The following is a 21,630-nucleotide window of genomic DNA, read 5'->3' as shown; positions in this document are numbered from 1 at the left end:
TAGTCGGAGTTTTGGTTACATTAACATTCACCCAAGCGAGCAAAGAGAGTGGAAATGGGCATTTGGCCTTCCACGGCCGACAAGATGGGAAGGAAAGTATCGTGTCGCCCGAGCCATAGGCTCCCTCTTTCTAAAAAAGGTTGCGGGATGGGCTTTTTTTTTCTTCTTGATTTTTTTCCAGTATGGCGCTCCGCGAGCAAGGAGTGAGAGAACCAAGTGGACTGTGGTGATGTTAGAATTTGCACCCCTTCTGAGCCATGATCAAACACTTCTTTCTAACATGATTGAGCCCTACAGTGGTAGAACCTAGTGAACCAGACATACGATTGGAAACCTGAATAGCCGTCTTCTCTTATGATATTTCGAGGCGATTCCGCTAGTGGAACACTTTTCATATTTCTCTTTTAACCATGGAAAAAGCAAGGAAAAAGCGAAAGCTGGTCTGAAGTCAATGTAAGGACCTGAATTTAATGATATGATAGGATCGCTCGGGGCCCCCTAAACACAGCTGCACTAAGGAATCAATCTTTCTTTAGTCCAGGTCGAGCTAGAAGGTAGGGTCGTCCTACCTATAATACCCCCCAAAGCTTCGCAAGTGATGCTCAAATGCGCTCTAGTGACCAGAAAAAGGAACATTTTGAAGCATTTGGTGAGACCACATCTGTAATGGTTGTTCTTAGGATTCTATTCTTACTTCATTCCTGAGAAGGATTTGCTGTTTCCTCCTTTACCATTGCTGCTTGATTATAATTATAAACCTGCTCCCCCCTTCTTCACCTAAGGCAGTGAATTCAGACTTCCTTGAAGAAAGGGAAAGGGGGCTAACCCTATTCCCAAGCTAAAAGGCTAAGCCCGGAGATGCCGTATGCTAATCTGCTTTGCCACAGCCAAGTCGGTTAAGAACCGGTGTTCGTGAAGAGCTCAAGTATTAGAGCCAAGTCGGTCAGGGACCAGTGTTTGTGATCAAGGGTTTAGAGTACAAGCGATCAGGGATCGCAGTCAGTGCGCCAGTAGGAATTCAGGCACTGCAGCACGTTACTGTACTGGACTGAGAGCTAAAATTCTTTCTTCCGAAAAAGCACTACTTATCGGTAAGCATTCCCCCGCCGGGCTCCGTTTGGGCTTTCCAGTCTCGTTCCCTTAAATTGCACGAGATAAGGAAAACGGGATATCCAGCGGGAAGGCTGTGAGGGTTCTAGGCAAGGATCAAAGCTCTTCCTTGAGGCAGGCTCAGCTAACCGATATGATGCCGAATTCCCTGGGGTCAGCGGTTTAGACTCAGTCTTCTAGTAAAGGAAAAAGCATGAACTCGCTACAAACGAATTGAGAACGAAAACAAAATAAGAGAGAGAGAGAGGATGAAAGCAAGGAAGCAGAGAAATTCCCCCCAGCAAGGTTCAATCTTTTGAAACCGTAGCGTAGGCGAAACCTGGCAGCCCGCCCAGAGTTTGATCAGGTTACATGATTGGTCTGTGAAGGAAGATCAAGAAAGAGGATCAGACTTGAGCAGTTCAGGCTATGGAAGTTTCTATCTTCCCATAAATATCTTCCCATAAATAGATCGTCTAATGGTGTCGATAGCGTGTCACGTCATGGAACTGATCATCAACTGCTTTCGATCTTGAATGCTCTTTGATCACTTTCTGGGATGACAGTAAGTCTTCTCACCAATGGGGATCCGGATGAGTGAGATGGGTCTCGTTCCTTTGTCCAGCAACTCGGTCAATGAAGACAAAAGAAGGGCTATCAATTGAAAGTGAAAGTGGTACTTTTGATTGGAATCAGGTCTATCAATTTCCTAAGAGAAGTGCGAAAGGATTGTAGGCTAGATTCGACGGTATGCCTAAAGGATAGCTAAGGGCGAGATTCAAATCGCCCTACTGAAGTACCAAAGGTGCGCGGAGCGAACTCGGACCACTTTCTATGTGTTGCTTTCATTTCCGGAATGAGTAGGTCACTTCTCTTCGTTCGTTTCTTTCCCTGTTTCTGGATCTCAAATGCCTTCACTCCTCTCATTGTCACTCGAGCCCAGAAGTGCTAGTTTGGAGTGGAGGAGTAGAGGAAAGGAGGTCGGCTAGCCCTTCCTTTCATAGGCTAATTCCTATCTGTTTTGGTAAGCATTTCTCAAAATCAGGTGTTGGTGTGCCTTCGGAGCAAGCTCCTGCGGTCTCGCCTTAATTTAATAACTTTCGTTACTCGTTCGCCTGCGAGCTACCATCTCTGGTCAGTCTATGAGATTTCTTTGGTTAAACATCTCGGATGAATCCCCTGCCAATATCTTGGTCTTTTGGAGAGAAGATATCCTTGACCTGTCTATGATTGAAGCCAATGCCCAATTCAATTCATTTCTACCAATGCTAAGATCAAATCTTAAAATACTCAAGATCTTGATCGAGGTGAACGCCTGACACCCGAAAGATCACTGCCCGGGTAGCAGAAAGGTACTGGAAGCACAGATCAGCAACCAAAGCTGAGTGATACCAATACGATCGTGCCCGCTGAAGCCACGGCATTGATCAAAAAACTCTTGAGGAAAAAAAATAGAAAACGAACTAAGCGTGGGATTATATATAAGCCCCATTCCTCACGAGTTCAAAGTGAAAGGGTCCCCGGCAGAAAAGGTAAAGCTATAATCCTCAATTCGAACTTCTGGAAAGGAGTTGCTTGCTTTTCTTAAGCCAATTGCATTCCGGTCTCATTCCTGTCTTTGGCTTGAAAGCAATCAAGCTGGGTTGAGAAGGAAGTGATGTTTAGGCCAGAAATTCTAAGTTGGCAATCAGCAAGATGGGTTGTTGGAAGCTGGGGTTGAACCATATAATGGCTTCAGCTTTGATCATTTGCTGGGTAAAAAGATGTGCCATTTCTCTTCGATATTAACCATCGTAACTTGAATGCCACTCGATGAAATCTCCAAATTAACCATCGTAACAGCTATATAGCAGCTAGTTTTAAAAATATTTGTGGAAAGTTGATTTTTTGAATTTACTATAAATACCCATTATTTTCATTTATCCTTATACAAAATTATTTCTCCCTACTACTCTTTACTCTCTAATCTCTCTAAGCTCTCCCATTTATAATTATCCAAATTATTGTCTAATAATTTCTCCAAAGTACAATATTTAATTATTGTCCAAGCCTTTTTTTTCAAAAGAAAAAAGTTCAAGCCTTTTTTAAATTTTTTTTCTTAAAGTTTTTTTAAAAAATCATTTCATAAATATTTTTATTTTATATTTTAAACAAAAAATGTTCCCTAATTTTTTATTTTATGATTATGCGATTCGCTGAAAAATCGATACGAGAACCGGACAGAATCGTCAGTTTTGAAACCATTAAGAAACCGTAACCATTCGGTTCTAAATCGTAACCGAAACCATCAGTTTTAGATTCCGTATGGTTCCACATTTTTTGGAACCAAAACTGTCGATTTTGGAACCAGAACCAGCGATTCCGGAACCGTGGTCACCCCTATCTTGAGCACTATGGGAACAATCCAAAGGACGGATCAATCCAAAAAGGCTCATTGGTCGATTTTTCACAGACCAAAAGAACTCTTATGGTTCATTTATTTGGCTCTTAGAGCACTTCTGGTGTTTTAGAGTCACCACCTTACTTTGTTTTTGTTTTAAGGGAAAATATTACGTAAAAACCCCATGAATAACTCTAATTAATTTGCCACAATGGATAAAATGCACTATCCTCCAATCATTAAGTTCGAGAACTAGATTTTCAGCACTTTTCGTTGAATCAGTGGTTTGGAATTAATCAAAATACTTGTGTTGCATGAATATCAGATTATTGTTGCATGAACATACTTAAAATGCATGGCAATATGAATGATATGGACAAAGCATTGAAAGCATAAAATAAAAGGTGTAATTTGGAGGGGAGTCCGACTCTAGCTTTATTGGTTGATGATTCTAAGCCGTGTAACACATTCTCCTAGATCCAGATCGGTTCAATTGATAGTATCTTCAATTCATACATCAAAAATAGCAAAAAATCTATACATTAATCCTATCCAAGCCAATATTGAATAGTAATAAAATAAAAATAAATGAAAGAAACGAAATTATTTTTGACCATTTATTGGAAAAAAAAAAGATAAAAAGGGATAATAATTGGATTAGTGTACTGGTAGTCTCATATATCAAGAGTAGGGGATAAGAATTTCTTGCACCTGGAGTATTAACCATCCACATAGCAAGCCAATCAAAAAATGGTTCTTTTAAAAAATTGTTACTATTTTATCCATATTTTTCTCAGTAAATAGTCAAAAATACTCCCCTTTAAATAAAAAATTATTTTTTATTTGATTTGATGTATGGATATGAAACTCATACACCTATTATAAGCAAATCCTTCCCGAGAGTAGGTAAGTAATTTGTGTGAAAATGATACTTTCTCTTTATACAACAAAGATACAAACTGTATTTTCCATTAATTATGTCCTTCAGAAAATAAAAAAAATCAAAAACTTGCTTCAAATGTAAGCATTACACATTAGATTGAATCATCGATGCCAAAATAAATTTAAAATCTAATCCAAAAGCAAAATCATATTCATTAACCAAACAAAATAATGCATAAAATCAAATTTAAAATTAGAAACAAAAGAAAAGTTTTACACGAGTTGTAAAGCTCAAGACAGAACAATAATGTAATAGCTCTAGTTTGAGAAAACAAACAGTTAGTCACCAAAAAAAAAGACACGCAATTTGAGAAGAGAGATTCTAAATTCTGAAGAAGAGTATTTTTGGGTTGGCAATTTTAGCAATAAGGCGGCTAAATCTGGTGGTGCATATATAGAAAGAAAAAAAAATAATAAATTGCAAACCAACATTTCTGCAAGCCATACGTGCCAAAAACAAGCGCACACAGACATTTAATTGATAAAATTATCGCAGGTCAGACATCAAATCCATTCAAATAACAGAATAGAATTTTTTTTAAAAAAACATTAGGCATTAAATTTAGGAAAAATAATAATTGCGCCCTTAAATTTTAACCTAATTAACATATGAGGACTTCTATTTCTAAAAAGTAATTATAAAGTTCCTAAATTTTAATTCCAACCACAGTTTCGTCCTTCCATCCAAAACACCAACTTTTTAAAATAACATCATCAAGCCAATAGATACCCCGGTATTCTTCAAGTTAAAGAAAATATATTTATCATCAAAATATTTAAGATTAAACACTTAATTCGTACTTGTTCTCCAAACTATGAAACTCATCCATTGCCTTTGAAACGCAATCATTCTTACATAGCCCATTATTTCATATAACAGTACATAAAGGGGTTAGCAAACTTTGAAAAAAACCAAAAACTGAACCAAACTAAATTATTTTCTGGTTTTTGGTTCGGTTATTCAGTTTTTGATTTTGGTTTCAGTTAGAAATTTTCCATAATTTCGATTTCAGTTGGAAATCTTCCATAATTTCGATTTTCGGGTCTTTCGATATGTTTTTCAAAATATTTATTTTTTAAGTAAAACCGAATTGTTAGACCAAACCAATGTCTATCGAACCAAACCAACCAGTTTGGTTTGATTTATAAATTTATTTCGATTTGGTTTGATTTCAAAGAAAATCCATTTTTGGTTTGGTTCGATTCGAAACCAAACCACCCTTTTGCGCACCCCTTTATATAAACAGTAACAGTACAAAAATGCTACTGAATTAAGCCATTATTCTGTACAAAGGACAATAACAGTACAAAAATGCTACTGAATTAAGCCATTATTCTATACAAAGGTGGAACTAGGAAATCATTTTGGGAGAGCCAAATGAAATTTTTTTTAAACTTTTAGGGAGGCCAAAATATAACTTTTGTTATATTTTGAAGAATTAAATTGTCATTTTCATAAGAAAATTTTTTTAGGAGGGGTGGGCCACGGCCTCCTTAGGCTCCAAAGGAGCTCCGCCCCTGATTCCATATATCCAATTCACTAAAAATGAAAAAAAAAAAAAAAAACAAAAAAAAGAAAAAAACAAGAAAATCTTAAATTGAAGTCACAATGCCTCATTGAATTCACGGGTGCTAGTTCCACATGACACCTTAGATAAATAGAGAAAGAGGAAATAGGAAGGATTTGTGTTACCAGTAATGACAACTCTACCGGAATGATTAGAGTATGTATGAGAAGAAGAAGAGGAAGATAAGTAACAAGTGAATTGAGAGCGAGACGATGATACAGAGTGGAGACACTTCACACCTTGTCTTGAATTAATTTTTCCTTCCGAAGAGGAGGCTCTAGAAAGCGCTACAATTCGTTTTCGGCCGATCTACCAACAGACAACTCTTACTCGGCAATAGAAGAAATCAATTCCCAACCAGCGGCTGAACCGGAGAGTAGGGTGGAGTCGGAGTGGCAACGAGAATTGGCTAAAATTTTGTGATATTTAAGACTGAAGCTACCAGCAAAATACCCAAATTGGCATAAATAAAGAACCAAAACTCTGGAAATAAAAAAGCAAATAGAAAACTAAACGTCCAGAGATTAAGAAGATAAGGAGAAGAAGATGGCGAAAGAGAGAGGCAAAGAGACTGTTGTGAGAAGCTTAATTAGCAGCTAGGGTAATGAGATTGTTTATTGGGATTTAAATCTCTCTCATTGGACTCACTTAAACTGCTAAGAGTAAGGAGAAAATGGTGTAAATTTGAACAGAATGACGAAATTATAAACAGAATCAAAACTTGGAGACCTTATAATTACTCTTTAGAAATAAAAGCCTTCACGTGTTAATTAGACTAAAATTTAAGGATGCGATTATTATTTTTCCCTAAATTTATAATTATCCCTTATTTCAAATACACTAATCAGAACTATAATGCATTTGAGTACTTAATCTTTCTATTAAATTCACCATTAGAAAAATGAATTAATATAACAGAATAAAATCAAGAAATTTTATATAATTAAACTCTAAAAATAAGCAGTCCCGACTAATATAACAGATATAAAACCGAAAGAACGTATAATTAAATTCTGAAAATAAGCCCCAAGACTAATACGGTTGAATATGACTAAATGACTAAATAGTAATTCACTCTATCCGTAATTTTGCTAAAAAGGAAAAAAAGTAAGAAATACGCTTACTAATTAATTTTACCCAGCGAATAGACATCGCATAATGGGAATATATGAACATGGGAAAGTTTCTATAACAAGAAATTTCCGCTACCAGCCTAGTAGTAATGTCATTCATTTACAAACAGTTTGAATCTGGGGAAATTTGTTCTTCTATCATATGATCAAAAATATATTCCACCAAATGATAATATGCTCTGGCTCTGGATTTTGGAAATTTCCCATTTAAGCCAAAATACTACCAGAAACAGTAGATGATCTATTAATTACGTGAAGCATAAGTATATTGACTAGCGGTGCAGTTCCTTGCCCAGTGCCCAGGCTTACCACATTTGTAACAAGAACCGGCAGCTGCAGTGCCCCTTCCAATCTCAGCAGGAGGATGAGAATTAGGCGATGGATTGGGGCAATCTTTTGCCCAATGTCCTTCATTGCCACATTTGAAACAGGAAGATCCAGTTCTTCCATTGCTTTTGTTGTTTGTGTCATTCATTTTGTTGAAGCCTTTTGATGCACTTGCTGGAAGACCAGCTGTTACAACGTTATCGTTGCACCACTTAAAAAAGCCACATGAACTTCCCTATCCAGCAAAGAAAGCAAAATTACTATCAGACAAAATTGTCTCCACTCCACATGCTCCATCAGGATAGGTAACAAATGTACAAATTACGGCAAAGAGAATTAAACAAACAAACAAACAAAGAGAGAAAATCTCTCGAGCATCCTCCAATTTCGTTCTAATTGTTTGCCATAGCAAAAGGCATTATATACACAATCTTGTGTAGCTCTTTTTCTTGAAAACAAACACAAAATCATAAGGCCAATTCTACTTCTTTAGTCTTAAACTCCTAAGGGGCAAAAATATCATTTCAAGGTTAATTCACAAATGGCCAAGAGCCCATTTTCCTACCTTCCATATCACGGTAAGATTATTATTTGCCAATCCATTTGATTACTATACTATCTTAATTCTCAAGAACAAATTACTCCTACATAATGACATCCAATGTGATGCCAGTACCATAATTGGCTATTGCATACAAACACGTTGTAATTGTAATTTCAACCTATAAATGAGATGGGTCTGCATAAACTTCACTCTTTTATCTTGTGATACACACAGGGATTCTAGAGTCACCTCATCAGTAACTTTCTGAAAGCACCAACAACATTTTGTGAAACCTGTAACAGATATAATATCTAAAGCACAAGTGCAGCAAACTTTTGACCTAGTTAGCTTCACCAACATGCGAGAGAAAATTTTTAGTTTCATTAGCTTGATTACCATAACTTGGATTAGATTATCTTTCACTTTCATAGATCTCGCAGCAGATTCTAAGATCTCAGGTTCAAAAAGATGGATATATAGAGAGAGCTGAAGCATTGTTGTTTGCCAATCATAGAGACAATGATGATTAGCTCATAGTCCAATTAAATGCCACAAAACAATCCTTCTTCAGCTAAAATCATCTCTTAAACATAATCAGCCTCAAAACTGGAGAAATAAATAGGAAAAGCTTATTCTGCTTTTCTAATCTAACGCTAAATAAACAAGAAATAGATCAGTAAGTTTCAACAAACAAAATTGATTGCAAAAGTTTTTGAAAAATAAGATTGCAGGTACAGAAATCCACTTTTTTCCTTCTATTATTTATGAGCAATTCCTAATTAGAAGTCAAAATAAACATATTAAAAGATGAGAGGACCTGATTTGCAGGGCAACGATAGAATTGTTGGCCAATGTTGTTCCCAGTTTTGGCAGTCAAAATCAAGCAAGATCCGGCTCCACATGGACAAGGAAGGTCTGAAAACCCAAAATTAGATGCAATATTTCGATGCCCAACAAAAATGTTATGGTTATTCATTCCAGAAGCATTATCGCACCACTCGAAGAAGCCACAGCCACCATTTTCCTGTACGAAAAGGGGAAAATAAATTTTTCGCCATTACAACACAAATTCGGACTGAACACATATTTCGATATTTACGAACCTGTCTAACAGGACATTTGTAGAACTTACGGCCATGATTCCTCTCAGTATTAGCAGTGAAAATAACACAAGCACCCAAACCGCAAGGGCAGCTCTTCTGAGGAACTAACGGCTCGGATGCGTCGGTAGAATCGACAATAGAACCACCAACAGCGTTTGATTGGTTAGAATAATCAGGAGAAAGAGGCTTGACTCTAGATCTGGTTGAGCTAGTGTTTTGTTGTTGCCAGAAAGGACTCTTGGTTCCTCTAAGAGCAGTAATGTAAGCCCCTTCTTCAACTGCAACAACAACCCCCTCCTGCTTCTTCTTCTTCTTCTCAATAGCGTCGTCAAGAGGATTGGTTACGCGACACCGTTTGTTGGAAAGGGCGCGGGCTTCCGCTTCAGCCACTCTTGAGATAAAGTCATCGTCGTCCTCTTCAATTTCTATCATTGATTCAATTTTCATCCCTCGCTCGCTCTCATCAGCTTTCCCTCTTTTATTTGTTGCTTTTATCCCGCCCAATTTCTATTGTAATTCTTTTTAATTATTGCTTTTCTTTTTTTTTTTTTTTTTTGGTTGGAAATGCATGTAAATGGATGGTTCTATTCCTGTGGTTGGTTTTGGGATTTTTGAGTTTCAAATTTGCATTAAGAAATGTAATTTGTTATTTTCTATTCTAAATAATAGAAGCTTATTATTATGTATAAAGATTTGCTATATATTACGTTTTTTAAATAACATAAGAAATATATACTATAATAATAAATATAAAATATAATTTATCTATAATCTATATGAAATAACCAGAATTTTTATTTTCAAAGATTTTTCGTTTAAATTTAATAAACTGACAGCGTGGAAAATGTATTTAAATATTTAAACGTGAATTAATAATTTGTACAGTGATAAACCGAATCGAAAACCAATTGAAAATTGAAAAATCAAACAAAACCAAGATTTGGGCCGAATCGAATCGAAATCAAATCGAATCAGCCCAAACCACTTCTAGAAGCCTCTCCCCTCTATATCCAGCGCAAACTTCACCCTCCCCTCACCATTTCTGCAACACCTCCAGCAGCGCCACCACTGCCACCTCCTCTTCTTCTCTTCCTCCTTTCTCTTCTTTTCTTTCTTTCCTTCTCCTTTCTCTTCACCTGCGTTGCGTTTCTGGCGAGAAACAGAGCAGCAGCAGCGGCACCAGGTCGATCGCGCCACCTCGCTGCCGCTCGCCGTCGCAGTAGCTCCGCCAGCACCGTTCCTCAGTTCCCGTTCAGGCGAGCACAGTTGACAGGAGCAGCACCACAGTCGATCTATCGCGCCACTGCCCTGCCGTCGCTCCAGCGCGCCTCCGACCACCAGGAACGGGTCTGTCAAGCTTCATCGCGCCGCCTCATTCTCTCTCTGCCACTGCCAGTCAGATCCGGCCATTTGCTTGCAGTTCCAGCGCGCGTAGCTCCGATCCTCGATCTAGCAAAATTCGACAAAAATTATATTTTGGGGTAAAAATCAATTTTAATAATTTTAGTTACTTGAATTAATTTTATTATTGTAGTTAATTAAATTTTATGTAGTGAAATTAATTTAAGTAGTATTAATTTGTTGATTAATAAAAATATTTAGTTAGTAATTTTAGTTATTTAGTTAGTTAAAATTAATTCAAAATAGTTATTGATTAATTAATGTGAAGTAACTATTGATTAATAAAAACAATAGTTAGTTAAACTTAGATTCAGTATTAAATAATTTATTGAGGAATTTTGATAATAATATTATGAGTGGAATGAAATGAGAAATTAAGAGTTGAAAGTAATGTTGATATTGTTATTCGGATGGAGGATGGGAAAAATTGAATTGATTGATTGCCCGATGGATGGGCTGTGTGGTTTGGAATTATTGGTATATTGTTGATATTTTAACAGGTAGATAGTCCAATTTTTAGGGGAGATGCTGCCGAAATTTCGGCAGAAAATAAAATAAATTTCGGTAGAAAACAAAATAACTTTCGATAGAAAAATAAAATAAATTTCGGTAGAAATTAAAATAGATTTTAGTAGGAAATAAAATAGAATTCAGAAGAAAATAAATGAAATAAAGTTAGAGAAATAAAAAAATTTATTACAGAAAAGAAATTAAATATCGAGATTAAATTACGTAGAAAAATTTAGAATATAAAATAAAAATATTAGAAGGGTAAAGAAATATTTTGTCTGATAGAGTTATTTCTTTTTGTGTCATTCTTACTTTGCTTAGATCGCCCGGGTCCATCTAGTGCTCCTCCAGGACAACATCAAAGCTAGAATTTCGCTCTCCATCACTGTGAGTAATAATAAATAATGCATATCAACACTGCATTTGCATAACATTTATTCATAAACATTATATTTTTATTTACATATTTACAATATATTACAAGTATTTTATCATATATATTATGTTACGATCATTATAATTATACTTATATATAATTGTGCATTTGGATGAAATTGGTGTAATACGTTGAAAGAATTGTTTGATTACTTGTGCTGTGCATATACTGTGCCTTGTTTGTGTGGAATTGGGATGAAGTGGGTCACCATGGGTTTGTGAGACTGTTTCTGTTATACGGATCCTGATTCTGATTTCTGTTATATTCTGATTCTGTTATATGGATCCTGATTCTGTTTCTGTTAGCCGGGTAAATGGGAGATCGGCGCCCCCGTGTGCACCTACCGTTACCGTTACTGTTAACCACAGGTTGGCTTCTTTATTGGGCGCACCGGATAATCTAGATTTGATCGCAGCCCGCAGGGTGGCCTCCTGTTGTGAGCGCCTGATGATCTAGATTTGATGGAGACGACCGGGTTGCCTCCTGTTGGTATGGAAAAGAAAAGAGAGAATGGAAAAACAATGAGAGGGCTGGTCAAGTGAGGATTAGACCGGTCGGCCAGTATGGGGGATCGGCTCCCTGGTGCACACGTGAGAGGATGAGCCATGTGGGAGGACGGCTCATCGGGGGTTCGGTGACTCCACTGACTAATTTCCACGTGATGTGACTATTTGAAGGTGATATTGTTTGTGGGTGCTGATGTAATGTCATATGATTGACTGTTGTGTGTTCATTCAGTATACTAGGGTGCATTTTGCTTGACTGCATGTGGTGTGTATTATTTATTATTATTCACTGAGTTGCAAAACTCACCCCCCCCTCTTTTTCACCAAACCTCTCAGGTACTAGGAAGCAGCGGATTCAACTGAAGCTCTGCAATCTTCTCCGCAGAGTTATAAATGTAAACTTTATATTTCTGTCATTTAATTTTGGATGTATAAATTATTCTATTATCAGAATATTATTGAACTCCGCAGTTATAGGGTCGTGTATTTCCAATTGGGCCTTGCCGTATGCGTTGTTTTATAAACGGTTGGTTGTATTATTAGACACAGGAGAATCAGTATGCCCATATTATGAACGTGATTGATAATGACTAGGCCCAAACTAAATTTTATTGGAGATAATTAAAATTGGGCCGGGTTGTATAATATTTATTTACATTTATATCTTAACTTGTATGGGCTTACTGTTTCTATTAAATGGTATGGAATGTATAGTTGAGTAATTAGGCTAACTACGGGCCTCGGGGGCCTTATGCTTACCTGGGCCCTAGTGCCGGTCCGGCCCACGGAAACGGGTCGTGACAAAGGTGGTATCAGAGCAAAAGTTCATAAGTCTAGATGTAACTACGGAGTAATTCCTGTCATGTCTTGACATAGTCTTCCTTGCTTTCGTCTTCAGCGTCGTTCGCAATCAGGTTAGAGTCAAGTTGTTTAATGAGTAAAATTGTATCCTTGTTCTTAGAGATGTGATTTAGTTACTGATGCTAACGGGATGGTTTAAACAAAAATCCTTATATGGAATAAATAATATTCATATGTAATTTAAGTATGTAAGAAGATAAGTTATATAGGATTAATAAGTTGAAGTTAGATGATGAAAGTGTGCTATTTTTATTTAATACGTGTTGAATGTGGAATACATCTATAAGAATGCATGAGTGTATGTATATGTGTGCCTATAGAAGGGGTATGTTGAGAATGAATTGATAGTGTGAATTGATAAGAAAACTAGATGGTTCTAATTCAAGGACATTAGGATTTATTTAATTAGAATATTGATTTTAGCATATCTGTTTGATGAAGTTTACGTGATGTTGGTTGGTGGAATTTATTATAACTATGGAGATAAGCACTTTTCTGCATGAGATATATATTATCTTGAGTAGTACATTTACATAAATGATACATACAAGGTTTCATAAATAAATGATTTGGTGTGACTTGGAATATTAATTGACGATGAGTATTTTCCATAAGTAATACTGTTGGTAGAATTATTTTATGAAGTGAGTTTTATTTATGAGTAATCACTTCTTAGTAGAGTAAAGTGTATTGTAGTATTCATCAACTATTTCTTTTCAAGTGTATGAATATAGGGTATAATAATAATTTACGAGTTACATTGACCGAATTTATATATGAAGCTTATAGATATACTATGTGTAAGTGCCAAGTGTTATGGATAAAAGTAACTGAGAATAAGAGTTGATAAAGAATCATGGGATTTAGCTCGAAATGACGATAAATGTGAATAAATGTAATTTCTTGATGCAAAGTAGTTAGAATAAGAAATTCCTATTAATTAGTGCAACTTTTGCAAGTTACTTGTTTTATTGGTAAAGAAGAAAAGTTATATTTATGTCCTTAGTAGAACATGAAGGTAATTAGAGTATTTTCATTCATTAGTGAGTTGGCTAGGTTTTAATTTACTATTTATTTAGGATATTGAAAATTTGTGCAAGAATAAACAAGTGAACTTGAGATAGTTTTAACAATTTTGGTGAGGAGAATACATGCTAGTATTTGATGGTGAATTTAAATTCTCCTTATAGTTGATGTGCTACTTGTTTTTATGGGATTCTCATTAGTAGGATATGAAAGGAGATAGTATATCTATCTTTCGTTGGAAAATGGTTAAATTGATAAATAGGTGATGAACTTGGGATAGAGGTCAGGATCTCCTATCAGTTGATAGCATTTAGCTAGAGAATTGTCATGATTTTGTTTGAAATAAGCTTGTAGTAGTGGTTTGATAATAATCTAAAACCTCCTTGAATTGGTAGCAACTATCTTATCTAATTATAAACTTCTTCCATGATTATAGGAGCAATGATATTAATATTTGGAATTGATGGAAAATGGATGAGTCAGCATGTAGGTTTTGAATTTTGAAATAAGGAGTCCAAATTGGGATAGTAGTAAATTTGATTGCATATGTGGATTCTTATATCAGTAAGATTAAATACTTGGTTTGTGTATGAGTTTCTTATGGAGTGATGATCTTTGCCTGTGATAGCTGGTGAGTGAATAAATGACGATACATCAATGTAAGGACACATGATATAGAGCTAATGAGATTAATAACTCTTACTTGAGCAGAGGTTATAAGTGATTAAAATTCTTACGTGTAAAGGTGAATATTAGTGTTGAATCTGTGCTTTAGGTTATGAATATTTGACGACTTGTAGATATAATACAACTCAAGTTTAAATTAACTATGGTAATAAAGTAGGTAACTTTGGGGCTAGATTCATCTCATAATCATCCTACCCTCCCTATAAATTAGATTTGCTTCCCATTGGTTTGTCTTCGTAAATTTAATAAAAATTAGTTCCTCTGGTCTGACTAACGAACTCAAAAATATTTATCTCATCTTCTTGATTCATCCTTCTAGCTGCTCAGAAGAACAAGTATTCTACTAAATGTGAATGTAATAACTTTTATCAGTTGCAGCATTATGTGAGAAGCACAACCACCATTGTTTCCTAGTTACTTGTTACTTTTAAAATTCGAGGACGAATTTTTATAAGGGGGGAAGACTGAAATAACCAGAATTTTTATTTTCAAAGATTTTTCGTTTAAATTTAATAAACTGACAGCGTGGAAAATGTATTTAAATATTTAAACGTGAATTAATAATTTGTACAGTGATAAACCGAATCGAAAACCAATTGAAAATTGAAAAATCAAACAAAACCAAGATTTGGGCCGAATCGAATCGAAATCAAATCGAATCAGCCCAAACCACTTCTAGAAGCCTCTCCCCTCTATATCCAGCGCAAACTTCACCCTCCCCTCACCATTTCTGCAACACCTCCAGCAGCGCCACCACTGCCACCTCCTCTTCTTCTCTTCCTCCTTTCTCTTCTTTTCTTTCTTTCCTTCTCCTTTCTCTTCACCTGCGTTGCGTTTCTGGCGAGAAACAGAGCAGCAGCAGCGGCACCAGGTCGATCGCGCCACCTCGCTGCCGCTCGCCGTCGCAGTAGCTCCGCCAGCACCGTTCCTCAGTTCCCGTTCAGGCGAGCACAGTTGACAGGAGCAGCACCACAGTCGATCTATCGCGCCACTGCCCTGCCGTCGCTCCAGCGCGCCTCCGACCACCAGGAACGGGTCTGTCAAGCTTCATCGCGCCGCCTCATTCTCTCTCTGCCACTGCCAGTCAGATCCGGCCATTTGCTTGCAGTTCCAGCGCGCGTAGCTCCGATCCTCGATCTAGCAAAATTCGACAAAAATTATATTTTGGGGTAAAAATCAATTTTAATAATTTTAGTTACTTGAATTAATTTTATTATTGTAGTTAATTAAATTTTATGTAGTGAAATTAATTTAAGTAGTATTAATTTGTTGATTAATAAAAATATTTAGTTAGTAATTTTAGTTATTTAGTTAGTTAAAATTAATTCAAAATAGTTATTGATTAATTAATGTGAAGTAACTATTGATTAATAAAAACAATAGTTAGTTAAACTTAGATTCAGTATTAAATAATTTATTGAGGAATTTTGATAATAATATTATGAGTGGAATGAAATGAGAAATTAAGAGTTGAAAGTAATGTTGATATTGTTATTCGGATGGAGGATGGGAAAAATTGAATTGATTGATTGCCCGATGGATGGGCTGTGTGGTTTGGAATTATTGGTATATTGTTGATATTTTAACAGGTAGATAGTCCAATTTTTAGGGGAGATGCTGCCGAAATTTCGGCAGAAAATAAAATAAATTTCGGTAGAAAACAAAATAACTTTCGATAGAAAAATAAAATAAATTTCGGTAGAAATTAAAATAGATTTTAGTAGGAAATAAAATAGAATTCAGAAGAAAATAAATGAAATAAAGTTAGAGAAATAAAAAAATTTATTACAGAAAAGAAATTAAATATCGAGATTAAATTACGTAGAAAAATTTAGAATATAAAATAAAAATATTAGAAGGGTAAAGAAATATTTTGTCTGATAGAGTTATTTCTTTTTGTGTCATTCTTACTTTGCTTAGATCGCCCGGGTCCATCTAGTGCTCCTCCAGGACAACATCAAAGCTAGAATTTCGCTCTCCATCACTGTGAGTAATAATAAATAATGCATATCAACACTGCATTTGCATAACATTTATTCATAAACATTATATTTTTATTTACATATTTACAATATATTACAAGTATTTTATCATATATATTATGTTACGATCATTATAATTATACTTATATATAATTGTGCATTTGGATGAAATTGGTGTAATACGTTGAAAGAATTGTTTGATTACTTGTGCTGTGCATATACTGTGCCTTGTTTGTGTGGAATTGGGATGAAGTGGGTCACCATGGGTTTGTGAGACTGTTTCTGTTATACGGATCCTGATTCTGATTTCTGTTATATTCTGATTCTGTTATATGGATCCTGATTCTGTTTCTGTTAGCCGGGTAAATGGGAGATCGGCGCCCCCGTGTGCACCTACCGTTACCGTTACTGTTAACCACAGGTTGGCTTCTTTATTGGGCGCACCGGATAATCTAGATTTGATCGCAGCCCGCAGGGTGGCCTCCTGTTGTGAGCGCCTGATGATCTAGATTTGATGGAGACGACCGGGTTGCCTCCTGTTGGTATGGAAAAGAAAAGAGAGAATGGAAAAACAATGAGAGGGCTGGTCAAGTGAGGATTAGACCGGTCGGCCAGTATGGGGGATCGGCTCCCTGGTGCACACGTGAGAGGATGAGCCATGTGGGAGGACGGCTCATCGGGGGTTCGGTGACTCCACTGACTAATTTCCACGTGATGTGACTATTTGAAGGTGATATTGTTTGTGGGTGCTGATGTAATGTCATATGATTGACTGTTGTGTGTTCATTCAGTATACTAGGGTGCATTTTGCTTGACTGCATGTGGTGTGTATTATTTATTATTATTCACTGAGTTGCAAAACTCACCCCCCCCTCTTTTTCACCAAACCTCTCAGGTACTAGGAAGCAGCGGATTCAACTGAAGCTCTGCAATCTTCTCCGCAGAGTTATAAATGTAAACTTTATATTTCTGTCATTTAATTTTGGATGTATAAATTATTCTATTATCAGAATATTATTGAACTCCGCAGTTATAGGGTCGTGTATTTCCAATTGGGCCTTGCCGTATGCGTTGTTTTATAAACGGTTGGTTGTATTATTAGACACAGGAGAATCAGTATGCCCATATTATGAACGTGATTGATAATGACTAGGCCCAAACTAAATTTTATTGGAGATAATTAAAATTGGGCCGGGTTGTATAATATTTATTTACATTTATATCTTAACTTGTATGGGCTTACTGTTTCTATTAAATGGTATGGAATGTATAGTTGAGTAATTAGGCTAACTACGGGCCTCGGGGGCCTTATGCTTACCTGGGCCCTAGTGCCGGTCCGGCCCACGGAAACGGGTCGTGACACTATACTATATATTAAAGTAAGAATAAGGGGGAATAATGAGATTACTTATAATTCTTTTTTTGAAAAAAATCAAACTAAAAATTTCATTAATTGGAATCTGTATACAGATATGGGATATAGATCAATATATTTCTATATCTTTGTATAGAAAATCTAATAATAAACCACTTATAGAAAAAAATAAAAAAAATACAATCTTAATTTATAAATAATGGAATTCCTTATGGTAACTTTAATGAAACTTTACAAATCCTAGAATATCATTTTAGATAATTGATAATAATTTGAGTTTATTAAATAACTGGAATTTTTAATATTTGAAAATTATGATATTAAATTATTAATCAATTGAATTTTTTAATAATTTTTTATTAATTAATTTAAAAAGTTTACCTTCGATTAAACTTTTTCACAATAAATTAATTACTAAATCAATCAACAATCATATTTATTTTTAATGGTATCTATGAGTATTTGATTAAACTTTAATTTCTATAATACATGTAATTATTTATTTCATTCTCAAAAAATGTAATTATTTATTTTATTGCAATATCGGAGTATATTCCTAACTTTTTCTCTTAATATTTGTGTAAACTAAATAATTATATAAAATAATGTAAAAATTTCAAATACATAAGGAAAAAAATAATTTAAGAATTTTTAATATGAAAATCAATTTATTTTCTGAAAGATGTAATGCGGTTGGATATTTAATATAATACATGATATTTTCTTTTAAAAGAAAAGAAGGGTGGACATATTATTTTGTAATAAATATATATGATAATGAGATATTAGAAATTTTTTATATTTTATTTTATAAATTTATTTTTTAAAATATTTGATTCTATTTTTATTATAATTTAAAATATTTTATGCAGGAGAGAGATAAAAAAAAAGTAGATTTTTATAATAAATTTTCAAATAGAATATACATAATTAAGCTTTTCAAAATTTTTTAAATTTTTACTTTTAAATTTTATTTTTAAATAAAATGAACACATGTATGTGTAGGATGACGAGAAAATTTTAATTTTAAAATTATATATAATATTTTATTATCATATCTATGTATCTATATATATTGAGACATACTTGTTAGGTCATATTGTAGTTATAATGAATCTTAGATAAATGACAATATAAATTAATCTGAAATATGTGTATATACAATGCTGTTTTATTAATTAATCATTATATTCACATTAATCTTATATGAATTTTATTTTAACATTATAAAAATCTAAATAATAAATAATATAAGACAATTATTTTTAATATTTAATATTTAAAAATAAAAATGAGTATAAATAATTAGTAAAAAATGACATTAAAAAATTAAATGGGTACAAATAACGAGTATAGTCAACGTGCAATACCCGTCATAAAAAGACTAGTATATATAAAAGTACGAATGGAGGTATTGAGTTTCTAAAACGCCCCTATAGACTTTCAATTTTATTGATTAATTAAAAATATAATCAAGGATAATTTAGTCATACTCTAATTATGAAACTTTAATTTTATTGGTTGAAAAATAAAGGTAGTTTAATTTTAATTGGTTACGTTAATTTCCTATTTGAATCTAAAATCTATTAGAAAGTTTAATTTAATTATAAATAGGAAATTATCCAATTTAAGACTTTAATTTTATTGGTAGATTAGGAATTTAATTTCATTAATATTAAATTATGCAATTTAATATTATAAATTTAATTCATTCTAATTAAGAATTTATATTTTAATATCATTCTAATTACAATTTAGCATATCATAACACTATATATATATGCTTAGCTTTAATTGCTGTTGGCTATCAAAAATTTGTTATTTTTGGCTATGCTTTTGACTATCAAGAATTATTACATCAAATTAATTTGGAATTATTGAGTTCGCAATCATGTCTTCTTCTTGCGGTAAGTGCCCTTACAAATTTTTAATTTTAATGATTAATTAAAAATATTATTAAGGATAATTTAGTCCTATTCTAATTAGAAAATTGTTAATTTTATTGATATTTTATTGATTGATTAAAAATATCATTAAAGATAATTTAATCCTATTCTAATTAGGAAATTTTAATTAATTTTTTTGATTGATTAAAATTATATGATAATTTTTAATTAAATTATTTATATTAGTTTCCTTACTTAGATTATTTTAATTAATTAACAAATCTTGTTTCATTCTTTTTCCATTACTAAGAGTTGATAAAGGGTTACAAACAGGTTAGCAACGAAATATTTTTCCATTTCTAAAATTATAACCTAAATTGATTTTTATTAATTAACAAATCTTGTTTCATTCTTCTTCTTAAGGGTCGCGAAAGGGTTCACAAACGGTTGAGCAATGAAATTTTTATCCGTTGCTAAAGTTATAACCAAAAATTGATAACTTGTTTTGCATGCTTTTTTCTTTTCTTCCTTCCTTCTATTTTATATTTCTATATTATATATAAATGTGGGAATAGAGGGGAATAATGAAATTTTCGATAACGTCCTTGGTGAAGTTAAGGATATCATAAAATAACCTTAGTTATAGCCAATAGAAAATTACATTTCATTAGTTGATTGAGTATATTTATAAAAATTATTTTTTAAGCTAATTATGTGTGGTCTGATTGTTTTCTCACTTATATGAGGAGTAAGAGGTATCGAGTTCGATTTCTTTTGACCATAAGTAGTTTCACCAATTTGGTGAGTTTAGAAAAGGGTAATTCTTTGTTGTGTAGCTCACAGTGTTATTTCGGCCAATTAGGTCTCCTAATGAATAAAAAAATTTATTTTTTAAATAAATACTATAGATAATTAAGTATTTCAAAATTTTAAGTTTTATCTTTACTAAATTTATTTTGTAATAAATATATATCATAATGACAACATTTGTTTTTATATTTGATTTATTAAATATTTAATTATATTTTGATTACAATTTAAAATATTTTATTTAGGAGATAGCTAAAAAAAAGAAAATATATTCCTTTTATTAATATTTTATTCCTTTATGTTCGTATGATTTGATTGAATATATCTTTTTAAAAATAAAATTTTAAATATAATATTGAAACACCCCGTAATTTTATTTTCAAAACTTTTGAATTTTTGTTAAATCAAAAATCTGAGTTTGTGACGGTATGGGCTGTAAGTACCGAGCAATTTCCAATCTGGGCCTAAATGATGAGTTGGGCTCAAGCCCAAAACACATTATTGAAATTACTGGGTTGAGAACCTTTAGAAATTTTGTTTAACTAGATATGGAGCCCTAACTGTTAATGTATTTTAAATATGTAAATGTGAGTGTAGTTACTACATGAATTAATTATCTTAAAAATCTAATATTATGATTATTAATATTAATATTAAGTAAATTGAAGAAATGTTATAGAACCTAATTAAAATAATAAAAATAAATATAAGTAAAAAATAAATCAAACTGATTCTGTAAACTAGGTGAGAACCCCGTAAACCAAGCAAGGTCGGGCCAAACTGTTGATTTGGACCAAACCGATTCGAATCGAACCGGAATGGCCCAGAGTTCTCTAGAACCATCTTTTCTTTCTTTTTCTTTCTTCTCCTTCTTCTTCTTCTTCCTCCAACGCGCGACAGCCTCATCTTTCCCCCTGGCACCGCGTTTCCGGCCACCGCAAGATGAGCATGAGGTGGCGGACGACGCACCGTGTGCCGCTGACTGCGTTTCCAGCCTCCTCTCACGCGAACAGAGCTCCAGTGGCGCGATCGGACTACTTCTGCAAACCGCACCTTGCTCGTCC

At 33.9% G+C, this 21,630-nt stretch overlaps 1 protein-coding gene and 1 long non-coding RNA gene across 2 annotated transcripts; one reads left to right on the top strand and one right to left on the bottom strand.

The window, feature by feature from the left end:
* Nucleotides 1–7,087: 7,087 nt before the first annotated feature.
* LOC105647066 (uncharacterized) lies at nucleotides 7,088–9,566 on the bottom strand. The gene is made up of 3 exons (XM_012233048.4): nucleotides 9,087–9,566; nucleotides 8,801–9,007; nucleotides 7,088–7,674 (listed from the first exon to the last, which is right to left on the bottom strand). Exons 1-3 carry the CDS (start codon nucleotides 9,531–9,533, stop codon nucleotides 7,357–7,359), a joined length of 972 nt encoding a protein of 323 aa, XP_012088438.1. The 5' UTR covers nucleotides 9,534–9,566; the 3' UTR covers nucleotides 7,088–7,356.
* A 583-nt stretch (nucleotides 9,567–10,149) lies between these two features.
* Nucleotides 10,150–17,547, top strand: LOC149498346 (uncharacterized). The gene is made up of 5 exons (XR_016319565.1): nucleotides 10,150–10,567; nucleotides 11,319–11,384; nucleotides 12,276–12,334; nucleotides 16,434–16,499; nucleotides 17,391–17,547. It is a non-coding gene; the product is annotated as an uncharacterized LOC149498346 (long non-coding RNA).
* Nucleotides 17,548–21,630: the final 4,083 nt, after the last annotated feature.

The sequence above is a fragment of the Jatropha curcas genome, chromosome 2 (genome assembly GCF_041381405.1).
Source record: "Jatropha curcas cultivar XTBG-Jc1 chromosome 2, XTBG_Jcur_1.0, whole genome shotgun sequence".
Taxonomy (NCBI): Eukaryota; Viridiplantae; Streptophyta; class Magnoliopsida; order Malpighiales; family Euphorbiaceae; genus Jatropha; species Jatropha curcas.
This window is presented reverse-complemented; position numbering and strand designations above follow the sequence as displayed.

What these genes read in the sequence shown, in the direction of transcription:
- LOC105647066 (XM_012233048.4), bottom strand. Translation starts at nt 9,533, where the DNA reads ATGAAAATTGAATCAATGATAGAAATTGAAGAGGACGACGATGACTTT. An exon ending in ACAAATGTCCTGTTAGACAG is followed by an intron (nt 9,008 to 9,086) that starts GTTCGTAAATAT and finishes CTTTTCGTACAG; the next exon opens with GAAAATGGTGGCTGTGGCTT. An exon ending in ATCGTTGCCCTGCAAATCAG is followed by an intron (nt 7,675 to 8,800) that starts GTCCTCTCATCT and finishes TTTGCTGGATAG; the next exon opens with GGAAGTTCATGTGGCTTTTT.